Source organism: Micropterus dolomieu, linkage group LG20 (assembly GCF_021292245.1).
Source record: "Micropterus dolomieu isolate WLL.071019.BEF.003 ecotype Adirondacks linkage group LG20, ASM2129224v1, whole genome shotgun sequence".
In the NCBI taxonomy this organism is placed as follows: domain Eukaryota; kingdom Metazoa; phylum Chordata; class Actinopteri; order Centrarchiformes; family Centrarchidae; genus Micropterus; species Micropterus dolomieu.
This window is the reverse complement of record NC_060169.1, coordinates 32,589,571-32,613,258: the sequence shown is the minus strand read 5'-3', so window position 1 is coordinate 32,613,258 and position 23,688 is coordinate 32,589,571. Positions and strand designations below refer to the sequence as shown.

General features: G+C 40.8%; 1 protein-coding gene across 1 annotated transcript in view; it reads right to left on the bottom strand.

Moving 5' to 3' along the window:
* The window catches only part of adamts18 (ADAM metallopeptidase with thrombospondin type 1 motif, 18), a 59,808-nt gene extending 37,008 nt beyond the window's left edge, over window positions 1-22,800 (bottom strand). The window contains exons 1-8 of the mRNA XM_046032680.1: window positions 22,699-22,800; window positions 22,304-22,385; window positions 21,067-21,380; window positions 5,976-6,261; window positions 4,687-4,901; window positions 4,250-4,333; window positions 3,987-4,146; window positions 607-712 (exon numbers count right to left, since the gene is read on the bottom strand). Coding sequence (XP_045888636.1) covers window positions 607-712; window positions 3,987-4,146; window positions 4,250-4,333; window positions 4,687-4,901; window positions 5,976-6,261; window positions 21,067-21,380; window positions 22,304-22,385; window positions 22,699-22,800 — 1,349 coding nt within the window. The remainder of the gene's footprint in view (window positions 1-606; window positions 713-3,986; window positions 4,147-4,249; window positions 4,334-4,686; window positions 4,902-5,975; window positions 6,262-21,066; window positions 21,381-22,303; window positions 22,386-22,698) is intronic.
* Between the last annotated feature and the right edge of the window lie 888 nt (window positions 22,801-23,688).

Sequence of the window (23,688 nt, the reverse complement as noted above, 5' to 3'; positions counted from 1 at the left end):
TGAACAGTTTTAAGTCTTGAGTCAACGTGTTTCTTTCTAAATTCATTAGGATATTTCGGCTTGTAAATATTCTGACATATTATCACCTGGGTGACACTTTGTTCCTACTTTGTATTGAGAGCATGCCAGACAGAAAGAAGAGTTTTACTGCAACATGAAATAAAAGAAAATATCAAAAATAAATGGCCTCCAATCTCAATGGAAACGTACAAACACAAACACAGAAAACGTCTGGCCTAAGGCAGTTTCCATTATTCCCTCATAAAGTGTCATGGAGTTGATGAAGTAGTGCTCTAACGTAATGCTCTTACTTCAGAGTGTATTTGTTTCTTTAAATCAGGCCACATTTATTTAATTTAATATAGATTCCTTACATCCACTCGCAGCACAGAGCCAGTGCAGTGACTGATATTGTGTACTGCTTTGACACAAAAGTAAATGACACAGTTTCATCTGATTAAGTCTACAGGTTCAATTTCTGTCAGTGTTTTTGTCAACTTTGATTGTGAACGCAGCTTTCCAACTGTAGAATACAGAAAGTGATGTGGTGTGCAGAAACTGTGTGAGTTATTAAGTTTGTCGTGACGCAGTTTTTGTTAAACATACTTGTGTCCAGACTCGTGAGCGATGGTGAAAGCCAAGCCCAGTCCTGTGTCTTCATTGATGGTACAGCTCCTGTACTTGCTGCACATTCCACTGATTGGGGCAAAACCTAAATAAATTTATTTAAGACAAGGGATAAGAAAAGGGATAAGGTGTTAGGAGTATGGGATACTTAGTTATTTACTATAATATACTGATGGTATAAAGAGCCGAAGGTTAACAGCACCTTCTTTCTGTTGAAACCTGACAGATTTGCCAGGCAACAAATGTCTATCACATTTGCATATTGCATAGATGCATGCATGGAGGGGGATTTCACTCCAGCTGCAAAGTGAAACACAAGTCCTGGCCAACTTAACTTAAGTTCATTCCTAGACTTTGATATCTAATCAGGTTACAGGACTACTGCTGGTATTGACAGCATTAGGAAAAAGATAAATGATCCTAGATGTGAGATTTACTGTAATTAACAAGCTGCTGAAAATGGTCACAGTTTTTTCTCATTTTCTGGCAACAGTTTCTCCCAATGGACCCAAAACTATAAGAACATTTACTTTAAAAACATCAAAATGTAGTTGAAGAATGACTGATGATACTGAGCCAGATGCTCAACTTCAACAACACAGGCAGAATTTGGGTCACACATAACTGTGTTTGTGTTGTTTCTCTCAAAGCCAATACTTCTTGACCTCTGTCTTGGCTTAGTTTTGTGCTGCCTTTTTTTCAGACATACTGAAGTTACATACAGCTAATAAATCATTCTTATTGTGAGGTGCATTTAACTTTTTTTTTATACCTCCTGCAGTTAATGAGATAAAGTGCTGTGCTGACATTACTAGTAATTGGTGGTGTGAAAGCAATATGATTAAGATATTAGCCAAGATTAGTTGGCTACATTGATGTCCAGCTGCCTTTTGTTCCTACATGCCTTAAAAACAGGGTAGGCAACATTGGAGCAAGAGACTGAGTAGAGTATCCAAACAGAGGCGGAGTGCGAGCGGGTGGGCAGATATGGTAGGAACAAATTAAATGATTGGCCGTGCTTATTATTACAGACCTGCGACAGCCACAGATAACAGATCAGAGTTCCCACTCTTTTCTAGCCCTTTCATGCACGACGTCCACTACAGTGGAAAGATATTTTGAAGCCATTTTGAACCATTTAAGTTATAGTACTATGTCTCAACCACCATGTGGAGATAAACCCAGTTCTGTAAAATCCTTCTATTCTCAGAAAAGTGGACAAATAAAAAAAAATCAACTAAATAGTATTAATTTAATAAAACGGATTTTAATTATATATTTCTTGTACATTTTGTTCTGAGGACAGTGGACGTTATGTGCCAGTGGGTATATTCTGCCTTATTTTGTATGTTTTATTTAAAATTATGATATAATTTGCACCCTGTGATGGATTGGCAACCTGTCCAGGGTGTACCCCGCCTTTCGCCCGATGTCAGCTGGGATTGGCTCCAGCCTCCCGTAACCCTGTACGCAGGATAAGTGGTTGACGATGGATGGATGGATATAATTTCCACTTCAATAACTTTATACCACTTGCTTTTGATAAACGTTTTTTTAGGTTGACCTAAAAACGTTTTTTTAGGTCGTTTTTTGGACCTATATTGAGTTCCATTGAATCCCATTTGATGCTATTGATGCATGTAAAATTAAATATATAGAGGGAAAAGTTTATATGCATAGTTTTTAACTTGTTTAAAATTAAAAACAAACATAAAAAATTTATTTACTTTAAAAATTAGCTTTATTACTTTGTGATTTAATAATTCATGCATGAAAGAGCGACTGCTATAACTTTTCAATAAAATCATCTATAACATGCACAGAAATTATGACAAATTGATCCTTTTTTTAATGCTATATTTTAATATTGTTATTTTTATAGCATTGCCATTGTATTTTTCTGTTTGTTTGTTTTCTTTTGTAAAGCCCTTTGTGTTCTGTGCTTAGCAAGTGCTTTTCTAATATTTTAACCATTGCTGCCTGAACACCAGTAACTAAACAAATAATAGCCTACAATTTTTCCTACTAACAAATCCCAGCATTCTGCTGAACTTAGCTTTCTGAAGCCTCGAATATACTTCAGAGCGGACGCATACATTGACAGCTGCGGACGCCACGGTCTTCTTCTTCTGTCTATACTACTTTCTTGAGTCCGCCTGGTGGACTTGATCCACCATGCATAGTAGATCACTTGGTGGCCTGGTAGCGTAGGGGGACTTGTCCGCGGGGTCACAAAAAATGGGGAGCACACAGATGTCCGCACAGAGCCTACGCATACGTCCTCTGATGATAATGTTTTCATTATGGGGACCCTAGCGGTCCCTCGTGTACTTAAAACAAGTTGAGAAGTAAGCATTAATCTATAAACCTAATAAAAACTACCACAGTTACCAGCCAGCAGTGACTAATATTTACCTTTGGAAGATAATGCAACTTAAATTATTCAGAGTTTTGGTAACTTTAATTAATGTCATGTCTCTCATTTTCCAGGTATTTTCAATGACTTGGAAATTGGTCAGTTTTTTCCCAGGTTTTCCAAGATGCATGGGAACCCTGCAGATTGTTTCATTTTTGTGTCACAGCATTTCATTTATTGATTACTGCTGGGATTTAAAAATAATTTAAACAAATATAATTAAAAAAAGCTTCTGGAATAAATTCCCTACCATAGCTTTAAGATTCATTCATGCATAACCTGAACATAAGTTCACCCTAAAGTGCAACATGTTCACTTCAGACATGGTGAAGCATGGTTCTTGCTCAATATTTGTTGCTTTTTTGCAGATTTTTAATTTTACTCACCCAAACCCTGGTGTGCTTGCTGTTTTTCCGATTTGACAGACAACTACGACATGTTACTTTTTATGAGCTCTTTCCCCCCAAAGTGACAGTTCAATCAAAGTGATGTTTGCATTTCTGGCCAAGGCCCTTTGTTGCATACCCCCTCTCTCTATCCATGTTTCCTGTCTGCATCTACACTGTCACTATCCAAGAAAGGCAAAATGCCAATAAATCACACATGAGTGAGTGTTTAAATACTCCAATAAAGTTTAGCTTTTGGTCACAGTGACAAATGAGTGCTATTCCTCTTTTATAGTCTCATCCGCTTGCACCTGTTAAACTTCCATTACTCCTTGTTGTAATGTCCACACCCACATTATCACTACTACTGCTAAACTGTCCACATGCCCAAAATTACAACATTTATGTCATTCAAGTGGTATTCAAGTTGTCACTGCTGAAGACAGCTCCCACGTTTCACAGAACTTTGTCGTTATACCACATACTATCAACTACTGCATCTCACTTGGCTAGAAAATACAAGGTTCAGCTTGTTGTGGATAGCTGAGCAGTCTTACCCAGGGTGTCACAGGGCTCATTCTTCCAAGAACAGATGTCCAATCCGGTGAGGAGAATGGCATGGTCATGCCGTTTACCCCCTTTGCCCACCAGACCTGACTGCCACTGACAGAAACTGTTGAGGGACTGGTCAGCATGGTGATTGATAGTCAAGCCCAGCTGGAAAGAGAGAAATAGAGATACAGAGTAAGACTGATTCAGTGAATGAATTACCAGATCACCAGTGCTCATTTATTGCAAACTGTAGTGTGCACCCACTCACAGGATCATGTTCCAGTAGTAACAAGCTAACCACCACAATGTTGATGTCTGTCCCAATGGTGCCATCTTTGAAAAGACTGGAAACCTGCAAAAGAGTAGAAAACAGTTCAGTAGTATCCTATGATACAAGCTACTATTTAGCGTTAGGATGCAAACAATGCTCTCATCTTGGTTAGCTTGTCTACTGTATCGTATGATGTACAATGCAAACATTTTAATATAAAAACACTGATTATGAGAGAAACCAGCTTGAAACAGACATGCTAACCTTCCTGCAAAATTTGACATTATATCCATTAGGAATTTCATTTAGACAGAACTTAAAGTTAGTAAGATTTTGAAAACCAAGTTTAAAGCTAGCCTATGTAACTTCTGCTGAACAGTTTGCCAACAAGCCACAATTAGAAGATGACAAAGGCTACTTTTTCCCACCCTTACCATATTCATGACAGTGAGGACGTAGGTGGTGACGTTGTCCCTGCCGTGTTTCTCCAGCATCTTCCTGTCTGCCACAACCAGGGTTTCCACGTTCAGGCCCCCCACCCTGTTGGAGTTAATGGGCGATCTCTTTGCCCTTCCTGGCCCTTCTGCCTCAGGTATCGCAAACTCATCAGGCATGATGAAGCGGTCCTCAGCAGGAGGCATGGGAGCATCTAGGAGGGCAAAAAGGGAAGGACGGAAGGGAGGAGAGACAGACAGGGTATGAGGTAGATAGACATAGACAGGGAAAGGAGGAACTTGGCAGTGAGGGTCAAATGAGTGAACTGTCTTTTTCCTGGCTCGTGTCGGGTGATAAGAGTACAGACTCGTGTTGAAAGGACAGGAAATTCACTCCCCACACAGCTTCCTACCTCTCACCACTAGAAGGAAAGATATAACGGTAAACTGACCTGTGGGTTGAGTAGCCGCATGCTGATGCAGCCCTATTACAATGGTCATTTAATACAGACATTAGTCTTCAAAATGAATGTGTACATATCAAGAGACTGCAATGGTTTAGGGTTAACTGCTCTATTAAATATTAAATTAGAACATGTTATGAGGTGGTGATAATGCATATGAATAGAATTGTCCCTTTTGGCAAAAAAATCAATGACCAGTCAAATACTACCTTTACTCTATTAAAGTAGGACCTACATTGTATACTACATATCACATAGTAACATGGAAATTGCACATATCATTATATTATGTTACAATGCGTGGGGATTGTACAATATATCATTGCATCCTATCTACCTGAGCGGATTCTGTTGAGTCTGTCCTTGGTTTCCATATGCATATTATATATCTCATGGTTGATATGATGGATTACACCATAAAATTACAATAGCAAAGGAACATAGAGATGCTACTAGTACCTCAGGAATATCTCTCTTCAGTGCTTTAAGATATTAAATCCTTATTGAAATGTTAATAAAAGGATTTAGCAAAAGATTTTAATATAACTGATTTTTCTGTGACTGGAAATTCACCCCATGAATTCACTGCCGAAATAAATCATAATGTTAAAAAAGAGTTGTTGTTTTAAATAGCTAATGATTGTGAAGGCTAAAAATTGTGGTCTGCTTCATTTATATCACACACCGCAGTCCTCTGACATGTCACTTGTTGATATGTACAACTCAATAAACTCACACCTCAAAATACAGTTTCTTCACGTCCTCAACATAAACACACAATTATCAGAAGGTGAAGTATAAGGAATATAAGGTTCCCTTACATACATTGCTTGCGGCGTCCGCAGAAGTGTTGCCTCTGCAGCTTTCCTTGCAGGTATTCATGGTGATGCTGCTGCTGCTGATGGTGATGGTATAGGTATGGGTTGTCAGGTCCAGAAGAACTGGTACTAGATGGGCTGCTGGATCTTCTGTGGACAATGTGTTCTGCTGAGCGTTTGTAGACTACATGCGGGTGGTGACCATCAGGGGCGCTGTAGTTATGTTGTTCAGCCAGATGTTGGGGTAGCGGGGCAATCAAATACTCCTCCTGAGACACACGGATCAAACCTGACTGGGAGACACACATAAAAGGCAAGGACAATGAGTGAAAACCACACACCACTCACAAAAACCCACAAACATGATTCCAGATGAAGTTTACATTAGTACTTGTAATATTATACGAATAAATAATAATAAATACTTGACAATTAGAGACTACTGACCATACAACTTTTTAAAACAGTGTTTAGACAAACATAATATTAAATGTATTTAGAGCTTAAAGCAAAGGGGACATGTCACAAAGATTGTGTTCAATCGGTGTGTCTTTGTAAATTTGGGAGTTTTAGTACAAATGATTCTCTCATGTGTATTAAATCATTACAGATCTTGGTACCTCTGCACTCTGTCCTGTCCTGTACACACCACCAAACAATACAGGAATGCAATCTCCTGCACCCTGGAGAAGCTGCATGGCTGTCATTAAATTCAAACAGGCCTTCTGCATGTAGTAATGTACATGGCACCAGTGGTATAAGTATGAACTGTACATGTTGCTTGAGTTACTGCTTCCAAAGACAACATGTCTAGTCTATACACAGACAGACAGCTGCCATAATGACATAAAAATCATGTACCTGAAATACTGTACAAAAAACACCTGGTATTTGATAGCACAAAGCTATCTAGTCTCCTCTACCTGACCTTGACAGAGCTACAGTGTTGCTGGAGCAGCTGTTGAGTGAAGCCAACATTCATTCCAACTTTAATGCGAGAGCTAACACACATTTCACTGATCAGCCCCACCTACACTTACCACCTAACTTTGTCCTAACATTAGGCAGATGTGCATAGTGCGAGAGCATACAGCTATTGAGGGGAGGGGATGTCTTATTTAGTTGGAAAACAGAATAGCGTGAAATTGCAATTTTTACGGCGAGCTGAGGTTGTTTTTTTTTTATCGATTTTAACAAAATTTAAATCATGTGTTCAGCTAGAGTTAAATCCAGGTTAGGGCTTTACTTCAAAACATAATTTACTCAAAGCAGACTACATTGCAGGACTTGATGACATATTCATATCAATTACAACATCAGGTTCCTGGCTTTCTTTCTAATGCGATATCTGTCCAGTGTACGTGCACTTTCTCAAAACAAAGTATATTGTGTAATTGTTATTTTCCCATATTTCATTCAATTTCGAAAGGTCAAAAAGGGTATATTTTAGGGATTGATTAATGTAATTTAATAAGAAGTTAAACAGAGGATTGATTTAGACACATTTTTGAAATGTAATACTTTTTCTCTTGGAAATGTTTACCTGGGATTTAAATCAAAATCAAGAAGCATTCTTCTCATTCACTACTTCATCTATTACTTGACACTTACTTATCATACATTGTATTTACTACTTTGGAATAGCCAGCTAACGTTTCATTCAGTGGACACACACGTATGGCTACATTCATTTTTCAGAATGTTTTACAAGCCACGTCAACATCCAATTTTCTTTCCCTGCAGCAGAAAAAGGCACATTTTTAATTTACTGTGCCTTTCTTTTCATGTTTTGGCCTCAGAGGAATTATAAAGCAAATGAATGTCCAGCTTACAACCATATTGTCATCGCAGCAGACTAGCTCAGTGTTGTGGGTCTCTGTTTTAGGCGAGCGGCCATAGCTGCCCTCTGAACTGAGAGACTGAGCTACTGAAGATTCAGGAATTCTACCTAATTCACTCCACGACCCACCAAACGCACACAAAATAGCTGTGCAATCAGACACACACACACATTCATAAGAGCACACACTCACTGAATGTATCAAAAACACACACACATACACTCACTGACCCAATGACCTGTGAACTTTCTGTGTGTGTGCGTGTGTGTGTGACTGGACCCTACTAATGTTGAGCTGACCCCATTCCCCCCAGACTAGCAGGTGGCAAAATAAACAGAGGCAGGACAAAAGGGAAGCCATGGTCAGGCTCTTGTTGTCAAAACAGTGCCTGGATACGTGGCAGGCTGCCATCATCATCCCCTTGCATCCCTCTAACCATCCATCCATCCATCCAACCATCTCTCGAACCATCCAGCTGCCAGCACAACTTTCTATCCATAAATCATCTTCTCCTTCCATCAATCTTCCGTGGCGCGATGGGAAGTTTTACAGGAAGTAAACTGTCAAACTTAATTATTTTGACTACATGTAAGGTCCACACGGTCCAGTGGTGGAGAGTTTTGTTCTGCAGTGTCAATGGTTTGAACCCCAGCACATCAATACCTGCCAAAACCACCTTGAGTTAGATACTCCACAGCTACCTGCTCCGCCGGCATCGCACGTAAAGGCTGAATCTGCAATCACAGGGTGGAATGAAAGTTTCCCCTCAGGCCATGATTAAAATATATTAAATCAAAGACTTGAATTGAGAGAGAGAGCAGGTCCTTGGTAAAAAATAGCCGCAGCCTCCCAAAATAGATTGGAATTCAAAACAGAGCTTGAGGAGGTCAAAGGAGGTGTCTCCCATCAGCACACACTGCTGTCGCTTCTCATTTACCCATCTTTTCATCTGTCATTCTGCCTGGCATTTACAACAGACCTGACCTGTAATAACATACACCTCATCAAAGAATCCTCTTCTAAAGATGAAACACTTACTTTTTTTTATTTTTTGACAGCTAGTTTTGTCAAACAGTATCAGCGTAATCATCCCGCAACGCTGGGAAATAATTTCAGAACTTTTTAGACCCCTTTAGAAAATGATTTGGTAGTTATTAAGACAACATGAATATGAGATTATATTGTACAATTCAGTCTTTTTGCAGTACATATCATCTAATTTCCACTGCATTCCAACAATAACACTGTGAAAGGCCCAACTGTCTGAAGTTACTTCATTAACTTCCTCCCATCCATTACATCTCTCTCTCTCACACTTGCTGTGTTACCACATCTGCCAGCTCTCCACTTTCTTTTCCATCAGTTAACAGATGGAAGTGTCTGTGATGATAATGACGGGAAATTAATTCCATCTGCAGGAATGGTAATAATGGGACTGTGTGTGTATGTGTGTGTGTGTGTGTATGGATTACATTTTCTTTTGCCAAAGAGACGCTATGTTTTGGCAAATACCAAAGACAGAACAACTAATAAAACACAACAGTTATCTGCCTTTCAGACCCAACAAAGTAAAACATAAGCTACTAAAGTTCTAAGTACAACTGCACCAAAGGATTGACACCACATCTCAGCTCTTAGTGTCTAAGTGTGATGTGCAGACAGATTTATAATTCTGCACTAAGGGGTTTCAGCGTAGCTAGGGATAATACGTACACGGCCACAGTAGCTACACCATAGGCTACGTCACAGCTGATGTTGCCTCCTCAAAAGTGGAACTATTTATCTGCGAAAAAATCACAGCTTTTAACATTTTGACCCAAAGACTGACATTATTTTTCTAAACATTAAGCATCTTGCATGTTATAGAGTATATGTACATAATAATGCCTGCGTTGAACTCTTTTTATGACAAATGAAAGTGAAAACAATGCTCGGGTGCTGACCTATACGTTTAATGGTGTACGATGGACAAGATAGATGAGCTGTATCGAGTTTTCACACAGTTTCCAGACACCAGAGAAAGGCCAGCTGCGGCTTTGATACAGCAGACCTCTAGTTATCTCCATACATTAACATTTGTAAGACTTGGCTAGATTAAAGGAATGAACACTCTTCACTAAACACCACTTTACTCTCCTCCCACGTTCACATGCAGACGCATACATTTCTCTGACTCTCACACACAGATTCACACAGTCAGATTACAGGTTGAACTAGGTCACCCCCAATCAGCAATGGCACTATTTTCTACATGAGAAAACTAGGGTTAAAAAACTCATTTCCTCGGGTAAAACCAATGCGAGCCACTCCAAAAACACAGCTCTGTTTCTTTGGCAACATAACGGTTTGTGTGGGGGGAGGCGGCATCTTTAGCTTGTCTCTGTATAAACTGTAGCCTCTTTTAAGGTTTCCTACCATGATATTATAAGGCAAATGAGTAAGTGCTTACATGCTGTTAAAGACTAGTGCCGAGCGCTGAGAAGCCCCAAGCTGGTGATTACCGAGCTCTAAAGCACATCTGCAATCCAGTTCAGTAGAGAATCATGTGAACACAGTGTCTGTTGGGTGGGGGGAATCATACAGGCGCAGAGAGGCCCCTCAGGCATCTAACTTTTTCAACAGAATCACAATCTGAGTAATTACAGTTTGCTCAAGAAAATTATGTGTCTTTAAAATTTAGTAAGAAGTGGGTAGAGAAGAGGTGGTAACTTTGGATCTTGGCTCAGAAGAAGATGGCACAGTAGACAAGAGCCAAGCAGCAATGACAGGGCCCAACATCGGTTGAATTTTATCCTCCTTTAACTTCAAATGTTTCACAGCGCACAGTAGCATTCACGGAAATCCAACAGGATTGGTGAAGTGCAGCCGGGCCGTTCGTTTGCAACCACTCCATTAGCGCTAGTATGTCTTGATAACCCTCTTCATGTAAGACTGATCAGGATCACAATGTGTCAACAGCCCGGGGTCTTGCAGTCCTTGTTTTGCCTCACTAATTGTCTTTGAACAACGTACTGACACCCTGTGAGCATGTCTGAGGAACACAGCAGAGGTGGGCACGCACAAAGAGAGAAACCGATGGTGTTGGTAAAATCTTTTGTCATTTGGAGCCTTGGGCACGGTCCCGCTCGTTATCCCGTGTAGACACAGCAGGGAACAGGAGGGCTACTCCCACACCAGCCCATACAAATGGAAATGTCATTCTTCAAAGTGCTGTTAATTGCACTCTAACTAGGTTACAGTGAGGCTCTAACCCTTTTACAGACTTAGAAATTCAGTGCTGCTGTGATGTAAATTATGTAAAAGCTTAATTAAAATGAAGTTAAAGATTCTTAGTTCTACTGAAAGGCACCGTACATGTGCTGTCATTTGTGTCATAATACCTTTTCCACTTTCCAGCAATGAATGAATGAGCTGAATGAACGGGAGGTTGCAAAGGAAGCAAAAGGATTTACTCTTTGGAAACAGGAAAAAAATATTTCTGCAGCAGGTCATTACACCCAGTGATGATAAAATGGTAAAAAGTAAATGTTTCCAGTTCCCCCTGCGGGATTCAGAGTCGTTCCCAGGAGCAGCAGCTCTACTCTGAGCTCCCTCAGGATGTCCGAGCCCCTGACTCTATCTCTAAGGCTTGCAATCACTCCATTAGCCACTTGTATCCAAGATTTCATTCTTTCGGTCACTGCCCAAAGCTCACGACCATAGGTCAAGGATGGAACGTAGGTCGGCTACTTCGAAGCTTTCATTACTGCTGCCACTGCACCAATTCGCCGAATCACATTGTGTTCATAGAGCTTCAGATCAGTATTCAACACAATACAGTTGTTCAAACTCTTAAATAAGCTCCTTGACATGAACGTCAGGCCCTGCATATGCCACAGGCACTTGCAGTATTTTTGAACCTGGGTTTTATTCCAGGGGGGGTATGGTCTGTGTTTCAGTCGGACTCAGAGACAAGCTTTTGGATTTTTTTTCTGTAAAGATTTAGTTTAATTGGAGAGCTTTAGATGCTAGTGCTGATATTTCTTGTTTTGTCCACCTCTCTCCAGTCTCTACAAAAGATGTGGTGAGGGCAAAGTTAGCATGACCAACACTCTGTTACTAATTATGAGTATTTTTACTTTACATTACTTTTAGACCTGACAATGTCCCGTTAAGCTGGTTGCATTCTTCTTCAAAAGTACTGTTCTGACAGTATGAAAGGGGAAAAAAGTCCTTGTCAGAAAGTTAGACAGACGGGGTGTCGTCACACATTATGTCTGCAACAAAAAATCCAACAATAAGACTGCTTTCTGAAAAGATTGGGCAGGTGTGCACAGGTGTGAAAATGGGCATGGCTTCAAATATTCTGTAAACTGTTCTCTCCACATTCCTTGTGTTCCTACTTTGGCTACTAATCATAGTTTCTGCTTACCACACCATCCCCCTTAGTATTTGCACTAATAAGATTGTGATGAGTCTGACCAAAATCTGGATTACTAAATTAGTAAACAACTGATGCAACAGATTGATACCATATCATATAAAACCATTTTTTCAAATACAATCCTCACCGGGAAATATTATTATTAAAATTATTATTCTGTAGCCTGTTAACTGACCTATTCTACCAACCACTACTAATACTTTATGATGACTGTCATCTCACCGCTCCTACATAGGCAAACATTTTGAAAGCCTACGTACAACTTTGCTTTTTGCAGAAAGACCATATATCCATCTTTAAGGTGGACAACGTTTCATTTGTCCTCTGACCCAGAAGCCATCATGGTTGTGTCAATTCAGTCAGGCCAACACTATCTTTAAGGACACTGACACAACAGTACATAACAGAACTGGTCACATACCCAACAATAATTATTAAAGATTCAAGAATAGAAGGCAGCCCTTCGAGTCAGCTGTTGTAATAACAACTTCCTGCTTAGTTAGTATAAGTTTAGAACTTATTGATTTGAGGCCCAAGTTCACCTATAAGCCTGGACTGTTTTACCACAGCACCAGTGAATGCAGCGCAGTGGTGACAGTAGTAGGTCATATTTGACGTATGGGCTCTGTTTGTAGAGGTTGCAGCATCCACTTGAAGACTTCAACACCAGCCATTAGTCTTGTGTGAGAAAGACCTTGCACAGACTTGAGAGGACGTAAAAGCACACACACATACACACACACACACACACACACACACACACACACACACACGCAGCCTTTCTGTTTTTTCTCCTCCTTTCACACACACAACATCCCACACCCATGCTGAGAGCCTGATCCCCCTCTCCTGCTGGCATCTAACAGAGGGCACTACATCACTGTCAGCATCCAGACCACCAGGGACCGGCTCCGGGCCACTCTCCTCTTGTAGCGCCAAGCTCTGAGCTCCTCTATGGCCCAGCCCAGTCGCTGAATTATGGCCAAGTCAGAGAGGCATATTGTAGTGGGGAGACGTTCCAATTTGTTGGCCTTTACAGAAAACAGACAGGTACAAATGGCCCAAGTGCTGGCGGGAAATCAGTCATTCAAGTGTCATTTTAACTTTGCAAAAGCCTAAGGGATTGGGAGCACACTAACAAACACACACACATCATATGTTGTCTCAATTCCCAGCCATGCGGATGAGTAATCATATATTGTCTCAGCTCCATAAGGAGTCCAATGGGATTACAACATCTACACATGTTAAATAGAAACATAGAGTGTTTAAATGAAGGCTTTTTGGCCAAATAGTTAATAGTTCTTTTCAGATGTAATTTACAGACACTTTTTTAGATATTGAATGTAATTTCAAAATCCCATGCAGCACTTCTGCAGTAGAACTGACTTTTAAATCAATTATTCTTGGAATACATATTTAATTTTAAAGAACAACAAAAGAACTTAAAGAGGCCTTGATGCCAGTGATTCTTGTGCAAGTGAAGACGTCACATTTCCCAACAAGTAATGGAGCTCAGGATCTCATATATTCACACTGTGACGTGTTCTATAACCACAAAGCCTTCCAGAGGCTACAGTACATCCAGCATCAATAACAAGGTGCGGGAAAAGAGCAAACACTTTTTTTCACTCCACAGGGAGCACCATTCCTGGTAGGGACAGACAGAGGCCATAGGTTGAGCACCCCTCTTACAACAGTCACTAGTGGCTGCCACAACAGGCGACATTGTGTCAACGACGGCCATCAGACAGGTTTGATCTGAGCTGCCGGAAAAGATGAAGAACTAGAAATTAGGAGGTGTTTATTGACACTCTCTCTATTGTTTTTCTCTCACACATAGGTGCGCAAACACACATTTAAGCTATAAACTGTGACACCTGGGGGTTTGCTAGGTCATTAGGCAAACTGCCAACACACATCCAAGAAGTCTCCCCAACTCCCGTGGGCTCGAGTGTGTATGCATGAGAGTAGTGGAATGAAAGGGAGAACGTTTTTTGTACAGTAGTGTAAGTTTAGATGTGTGCAAAGTTCTTAATAAAATGTTTTTGTATTGTATAGTCTCAGTTTTCTTTAAGATGCTTTGAATAGTGTAATGCTATTGTAACCGAGCGTCCTTGTTCACGTAACTTTATATAATTAATAATGCAACAGGAAAATAAGTCCAGACGTCTGAATTTAAACGTTATTATTTATTTAAAACTAGGGATGCACCGAAATGAAAATTCTTATATGAAAAATAATGAAAAAATTAGCTGAATACCAAGCAACTACATTGACATTTTGTCCATTTATTCTGCCTTTTTTTTTACCATTGCATAAATTAAATAGTCAAAATGTGTTTTTACTCAGTGTTTCCCACAGAATTTGGAGAGACTATGGTGGGTGGGTCCGAGGCCCGGGAGGGTAAAGTAAATTACATGTGTCCATTTACATGTAATATGTTTTATACTTTCTGTGAATATAATCCAATTAATCTTATTTTCATGCTGTATAGACACCTTATTTTGAAAACCGGACGTTGTCACATGTTGTTTCACGCTAAATTCATCAAGTCCGACCCAATTTGATAAATAATGTTTTATGTGGTTCTTGTGTCGTGTAACATGAAGACTTCACAGCCTCTCTTCAGTTAGGACTCATACTGCAACACTTGTCTTTGTAAAGAGAGAAACTGACAGGATAAAGTCGCTAACCTGCCTGTCAGCTCGCACTGGTAAGTTTCAGTGGATTTACCATAAAGGCTTGAATATGTGTGCACTCCAATTTATTTATCAAACCAGAAGGGGTTTTCGTATCAGTTGACGATAAAGCATCTGCCTGTGCTCCTCTGACTTGTGGGGTGCATCAGGGGTCAATTCTCAGACCAATTTTATTTTAATTAAACATGCTCCCCTTAGGGCACCTGATCCGTCAATTTGGCTGTGCGATTTATCACTGCTACACTGATTATACACAACTTTACTTATCCGTTAGGCCTGTACTCTGCACAAGGGTCTGACCGAAACTTTAGTGGATAATAACATATTTTGTATGGAATGAATATGCAGATGCTCCGGTTTAAGATGAGACCTAACTTTGCTATGGATGTCGGTTTTTGAGTCACAACAAAGGCCAAAATGTGGCCTGCAACAGACCTACTAACAGACTATGACTTCTTTTGAGCCTAGCCAATTGCCGGAAATGCCTTTTGCTATGTCATATCAACACATATTGTAAAATGGCGAATATTGCTGAAAAAAGAAGTGTAAGCTTTACCATAGTCTCAGTCAAAAAATTAGTTTATTCCAGAAATTCTGAATCATCGCAATGACGAGAGGTCCTTGAGCATACAGTCAGAAATGTGCACAAAAAATATTAGGCAGAAGGGTCAAGTACTATGCTAGCTTAGCTGCAGACCCATGCATACACAAACACACAAGACCAAATGCATGATCCCCTCTGGTGTGCGAAGAATTTTACAATTCAACCAGCAGGTCTTTAGTGAAACCTAAAGAGAAAGTGTACTTTGTTTTCTCTTTTTGTCGGTAGAAGCCGACCAAATATAGAGCTATGTTCAAACATGGGATATGATCAATCAATCAGTGTCGCCTGCTGAACCAAATCTGTATCAGAGATCCTGACGCATCTTGTCTCATGATAAATTTTGTTTCTAGATGACAGTCTGAACATTCTGGTAACTCATTATAAATGTGCCGTCTACAGTATGAATTAACACATTTGCTCATTTCCGCTGAAGCATAATATATTTCAGAAAAGAACTGTGATAATTTCTTCTGACGTTAATGGAGGCAGTCATTATTTCAGGCGAGGCGGTCTGCCTCCACTGTACTACCCTGCGGGAAACCTTGACATCAACCAGCTGTTTCAACCAAGAACAGACAAAATATGCCAACCATTGTTCTTTTTTACAGTTCACATCTACGTTTTATCTCTTCTGCTTTTACTAACAACTAGACATCATGCACTGATGACACTGTGCTTGGTGCATGTTACAGTAAGAGGAAAACTGATCCATTGAATTGGTCACTCTGAGCCAAAGTGTTCAGTTTCCATAGAGCCTAACCTGTCTCTGACCTGGAGTGCAAGGGCTTGGGAAAGGTCACAGTAAAGGTTATGACCAGCTTGGCCGCAACCTGACACAGCCAGCCTGATGTGGGGTGTATTCAACACTCAAATTTTTCAGTAATGAAGACATGCTGAGTATAACGACCTACTGTGGTTTTTAAAGCATCATACTGGGCAATTTCAAAAATGTTGCTTCAAGTGTATTTCTCAAAGCCCACTAAGTCTTATACAACACTTGTATGCAAACTTTAAATAATACAATACAATGCGATTACTGAAGTATATGATTTCACTCCAACACAGAACTGTTAGATGTGGCTGCATAGCTAACTGACAATAAAATAAAAATTATTGCACATTAATCCACTCATAATATGTTTAAAGAGTATAAGAATTATGCAATATATCTGAACATAGTATATCTAGGGCTGAAATGCTTGGCCGATTGATTGATCAGTCGATCTATAGACAATTAATCCCTAACTACTCTTAGAATCGATTAATCGTTTAAGTTATTCATCAAGTATCTTCACCCATCTGAGGACTTTCTTCATTTGTCTATTTTATGTCATTGTTAAGTGAACAAAAAGGGTTTAGGACAGTTGGTTGTACAGAAAATTGCAATATGAAGAGATCAACTTCATCTCTCGAAAACTGTGATGAGTTATCGTTTCTATTTTCTGACATATTGAAGTCCAAACAATACAATTAATCCCGAAAATATTGATAGGAAAAATCAAGAATACACAGAAATGTGTAGCCTTATATAACTGCAAATCCTATAGTGTATTTTCATTATTATTGTTTCCTTATTTGTCCACCTACTGTACTTCGTCATTCATTTATTTATTCACAAGCTGGGGGAAAATTTTACACTTCTGATTACATTGTGAGGATATATAGTGGGACTACTTTTCTCACAGGCACCAGCCCCAGCAGGCTTGGCAGTGCAGGTCTCAGATCTGCCCTCGTCACCCCAGAGAGAAGAATCCTACCCTGGGAAGGGGCTGGAAGGACAGAGGGGAGCAGTAAATCACTTCTCTTCTCTGCATTCACAAGAGTGGCTAGCAACTCTGAACTTGCACTCCATAGTAAGAACTTGTGAGAGTCCAGGTTGACACCACACAACACCCACCCACCCCCATACACACGGGCTGAGGGGATTGGGGTCAACCAGCAAGGCAACCTCTGATGTGAAACCCTCAAAAGAAGAAAGAGAGAAGACCCCCCTCCGCTCCTCTTACAAATCAGAGAGGATTACATCTGAAATGACATCCTTTCATCTCTCATGCAAAAGAGAGACAGACAACTTCATTTCACTCAGAAACACAAGTGTGGCGCATGAGTAATTAAAAACCAACAAATACTACCATGTTTAATTAAAGGGGATTTACAGTAGAAAATCCCCTTTGCCAGTCATCAATCCATCCTGCCCTGCTCTTAATACCAATCTATGTGCCTGATCTTAATTTAACCAGCTGAATCCCACTTCCATCTGCTTGCCCTGAATGTGGCCTTGGTTTGGCCCAGTAGCTGATGCTGACACCTCTGCTGCTATTAAAAGGCAGGTCAAGTCCAAAAACCCTATTTCAGACACTTTCTTTTCGCTTTTCTCCTCTTTCCTCGGCCCTGCTGAAAGGAGACAATGACATGAAGTACGAGGAAGCTCTTTTTCTTGCTTGCTTTCACCCCATTTCTTCTCCAAAGCCCTTTGACATAAACAGAGTCCATGTCGCCAACTCTCTATAAAGAGACCATACAGCTTCCCTGGGATCTTCCACCCCAAACAATGAATTCACATTATTATTGCACAACACTTTCTCTCTCTAGTGCCTCACTCCCAGCCCAGCCCAGTTTACTTCCCATTCATTATTTCACCCTCATTGCTTTTCTCTCTCTTGTGTTTCCTGGATTTCCCTGTCTTTTTTCTGAGTTGTTCCTCTTTAGCATTGTTTTGAATCCCACCTTAATCTTTTTCTCGAGTCTGTCAGTGCATCGAGGAGGCTTGAATGGCTCTTTCCGCATTTGTACTTAATCCAAATATTCTGTGAAGAAGGCCTAGATGAAAAGCAGGGGTCAACTGCTTTTGCTGTTTTAAGCCTCACAGCAGTCCAACAGCACACACACACACACACACACACACAGGCTGATGCACTGAGAAAAAGAGACGGAGAGACGAGGAAAGGTCCAGAATTCCCTTCTGATGCACTTGTCCTTTTGTCTCACTTCACATCATTCACCTATCATATTTATAACAATGTTGCTTATCTGGCAGAGATATATAAAAACACGAGTCCATTTAACAGGGCTACTGAACATCCAACCGACGATGGCACTCGGGTCACACTTGGAATAGAAAAACAAAACAGGCAAAAGCTTGGGAGACAAAAAATAGATCAAAGTGTCCGTCATGGCCCATTCAAAAGAAATCACAACCCAATCACATTATGTTCTTGCAGCGCTTTTAAGAGAACGGGTCAGTGGTGTTTTATTGTGAGTGGGAGCTAGCCTAATGAAAGGGACAATGCGAAGATTAGCACTGCCAGCCAGGCGGCTCAAACTTCAGCCTGGCTGTAATTGCTGCAAACAAGAGGAGACGTAGAGGCAGGGCAAACAGAGGACAAAAGAGCAGGGCAAGCACAGAAGGAGGAGGTAAGAGGTGGTATGAAGGCTGGATGATAAATGGAGTTCCGGTTTTTATGGAGGTGTAGTGTATCCATCTGGTCCAGCCTGGTGTGGGATGTTTCAAGGAATGTGTGCTTGCTGGTGGACCAGAGGGTCCAGGCAACTCATAAACGAATAGCCTCTTGTAATTACAGTCCTAGTGTTTTAAGGAAAGAGCTCTGTATCTTGAATGTGAAGAGTTCACACAAATCAATCCAAGTCCATACCTAAAGTTGAAACATAGCATCATCGATATTTTTTTCTCAGAAAAAAAGACAGGTCATAAGAGGTTTGGGAAATATTCTTTTAATTCTGAGAACATCAATATCAGTCTCATTTTTGTGCATTAGGTATAAAGCCGAGTCACAACGTGTTTAGCTGGAATAGCTAAAAGACAGGAGGCAGAAGAAAACAGCTAGCTAAGGTGGTGCTGTTCAAAAATGAAAATACGACTACTAACACTTCTAAAGCTCACAAATGAACTGAAATGTAAAAATGATTTTAGGATGAGTTACATGTTGGGGCTATGCTTCACAAATGACAGTTCATCCAGCAGCTCAGTACTTCTCTGCAGCATTTTCAGCTAGGTTTAGTATGGTTAGCTGGTTACACTGCGTAACCCCTGAACACACAAATTGTTGCTTTTACTTTTCTGTTTATGTATAGGCAACCTCAGCAACCATCAGCTATTGCAGACTGCCTCTTTTGCTCTCTACCCACACTGTTTACTTGCATGCAACCAATGCTCGCTCAAACGTGATTGGTCAATAATAATGAATACAAACTGACTACAAACCGAAACCAGAACTTCTTCGCCTCTGATAGCAGAATTTTGTCTCTTGCCTACAGATTCTGCACTAAATTGCAGATTTCTGTTTAGATCAATGTACTGGTTAGGCAAACAAGATATAATAGGTTAATTAAGGAGTTTTAGAGGTGGTGGTAAGCTTTTTTAAAAATCACTTTAGAAGGCTAGCTAATTCCCCACTTCCAACCTTATTCCAGCCTCTAGCCCATTTGCGACCTCTGCTACTTACATTAGCTTTAGATAGCGTAAGCCAATAAGCAAACCTTAGCTTGCCTGTTATACAGCAGCAGGTTCAAAGGTATTTTGTGACCCAACATGTGTCTGTCTCCCCAGAAATTTTGGTTTGCTCAAGGTTTAACTCTAAAATCTAATATTTCCACAGACTGCGCCGGTCACTGCCACACCACGTGCAGCGGACTTAACGCATGGCCCAGCGAAAAAGCAGAAAGAAGGTTGAGCTATTCCTTCGCGTGTTCATTTACGAAGTGTATAGCAGTCGTGGTCACTGAGGATAAGTGGACAGTCACGCCTTCGCACAAAAATGAATACATAAACAAAGGCAATGACTTGGAAAACGTGAAAACACTCCACAAGTTAACACAAGAAGTCCGCTTCTTGACATGGCAAATACAAATGTTAAGTGGATGACAAATACAATCTAGGTCCTCTTTGATAAATACGTCAGGTGTGTGTTTTTTCATGTGCGCGGGCTTTACAGAAAAACGTGAAATTGAATTATAGCCTTTCTACGTGTGCCGTACCTTCAGCATTGTAACATTTTTCTCCTCCCCTGCTCTGCTCCTTTTACCCTTTCATTCGCTTTCATCCACTCCTCCCAATGTTGAAAGAAGTGCCTGACAAAGCACTAGAAACCGATGCTTACACTCATGGGCAATGATGTCATGTTACAGTTCACTCATAATATTACCACGGTCTCAATTGCACAGACAATGATGCATCAAAATAAACGGGTCATTAGAGGACAGAAGGCTTTTAGGGCATAAAAGCATGGAGCTTGAGGTAGGGGTGGAGCACAAAATCTGTTCAGTGAGAGCCTTTTATCTCCAAAATGTCCCCCAAACTTTTTGGAAAATGAAAAACATTAGCATGTTTGAGATCATTTGAAATGTTTCATCAACCCAAGGGATGGTGACTTTTCGCAAACCCTGTAGAAACGTAACACAAAATGTAATGTACTTAAAGAGATAACCATGTCATCAATTTAAAGTGAAACACAAAATGAGCTTTTCACATGACAAAAGCTTGAACTGAGAAGTTTCTGGCAGACACTTACCAGTCCAGAGCACGTCGATATGGCTGCAGAGGAGGCCGACAGGTTTCGGATAATTCCTTGATACAGGCATTTGTGAAACCCTTCATCACCCATCACTGTGGCGATGCCATCCGGGCCAAGCGTCTGCACGGTGAACCCCGGGCCGACCACAGGGGACGGATGCAGGTCCAGGTGCATGTCCTGCCCGAAGGCCGAGAGTCGGTAGTGCAGAGAAGAAGAGAGGGACCTCCTGCTGCGATGGCTTCGCCGGGTCACATCGTGAGTCAGGTACCCTCCCTGAGAGTCCACCTCCACCGGGGTTACAAACACGTAGTCTGAGGAAGAAGAAAGAACATTTGCTGCATGTCAATTACTTTTGTTATTTTAAAATCTGATATCAAACTACATCATGGACTCGATCAAAGTAGCTCAACAACACCCAGAAACGCTAGATACATCACAAGCATCTAAACAGGTTACTGTCACTACAATGACAAGCTTGTGTTCAAGTGAAAAGTTTAGTGCTCCGCTGTTGCTCAGAGCGCAGCATTTCATATGGGTCACAGATGGCTTTTAACAGAAGCCATGACGCCAACATTATACATCCATGCATGTCAGATATGGGTCAATACTTCAGAACCAGAGGTTGTAAATTTATGATGTTCTGATTTCATACAGTTGCCATGGTGTATCAAATGCAGTATGAATCTACTAACCATTTTAAGACACTAGAACAGTGAGACTCCACAGTAACAAGTCCATAACGTTTTTTCATTGTTTCCTCTCTCTTTCAACCTTACCGATTCAGCAAAGGATCTAACTTTCTTTGTGTTCAGCACCTAAACCCCTTCAATGGTGCGACTTTGGGAGAATCAGAATGCTTCCTTCACAACCTGAGAAGAGTTCCATCTCCCCTCTTTCCTCATGTTCATCATCTCAACTTGTTTCTTATGAGGGAATCCCTGAGTGTGCACTGCACTCATTGGTGGTGCATCCATAGCCGCTGCAGCAGTGTCAGCACATTATAATTTAGACCTGTGCCGGGGTTCCTAACACTTTTTACCACATAAGCTGTAGACGTGTTAGTCCGTTTTGTAACATTCCTAATTCATTCATTCAGGATCATCTTTAGGAGCCACTGGTCCAATAACTAAACCCATCCCTGACATATATCTCATTTTATTTACATTCTCTCTACAAACATGGAATCATGCCAGCTGGAAGAAACATCCACAGATTTCAAAGGACAAGCACTCACCGTGATTTAATCCGTGGCTGTCGCTGGAAGAATAGCTGGCCGAAACGGTGTGGGAGGTGTGTGAGCAGTAAATGTGCAGCGTCTGCAAAAAAAATAAAAACCCAACATAAATGGACAGGTAGCAACAGGTTGCAAGCACTGGAAGAGGTGGAAGCCAAAAAGTGATCATTAGAGCCCCTCTGTTGAAACATGAGTTGCACACACAGTTTAATTTGGGATGACAATCACTTATCTTACTTTTCACCACAATCAGTGAGCATAGCAGTGCAGACACTAGCTTGTTGTTGATATAAATCAGACTGAAAAGAGACAAATGTTTGTTTGTTTTGGTCCCAAACTAGATTGGTTGTTGTTGGATTTAAGAGTGTATATATGTTTAATGAAGTGCCACATGCCTTGATAATATTCCAGGATAAGAGGGTGGACAGGAGCTTGATTGAGGTGCAGCCGACCAGCGGGATGGGTAAAGTCCATATCAGAAGAAAAAGGCAATCCATGGTGATGACATGCAAGCTGACACCTCCCCCGTTACCTCCTAAAAGAACGCAAAAGTGGTAATAACCTGCGGTATCGCATAATGCAATTTTCTTGCATTGTTAAGAGGTTTTGTTCCCCGCTTCGCTCGTGCAGGTGAAGTCGGCAGGTTGCAGCAGCCGGCGGTGCGCGCAGACGTAACGCGCACTCATGAGAGTGAGTGAGTGGATGTGGGTGTGAGGAGGAGCGGCAGGTAGCGGTGTCGGGGATCACCGGGAGGAGCGCTGACTGAGCACTCAGCCCGGCTCTGTGAGAGTGGGTCTGCAGGATGGAGCACAAGTCAGCGGGCAGCAGCCAATCAGCGCGCAGCATCATTTACCACGCTCAGATAAAAGAGAAGAAAAACGTTCTCTTCTTGGCAGCAGCGGGACTGTTGCTGCGTTCAGGTGGCGCTCGTAAATTTCTGCTTCGAAAGTTTCGTGGGTAGACGAGTCTTACTAGCCCTCTGGTTTTAAAATGGATCAACTAAGAAACACTTCTCTTTGCAGTGGCAGAATGAAGTGGGAAAAAATACAGACAAATAAAGACAATTTTCTTCTGTCTTGTGTAGCCTATCTTTTTTTTTTTATATAGCCTGTTGTGGTTTCATACTTATTATAAGGCAAATATTGTGACAAATAAAGAAACTGCTCCCACCATCAGACTTCATATTCTCACATTACCGATACAAATAAATGTATCTGCATTCGGACCACTAGTCATAGAGAGTATACACTTGGCAACAATAGCCAGTGTGAAAAATAGCAGGTCAGTTCAGGTGCTCTTCAGGATAATCGCTGGTCAGAATCCCAGGCACTTCAAAGCCATAAATAAATACAATTACAAGTATGTTTCCACTTCAAAGCTTTCAT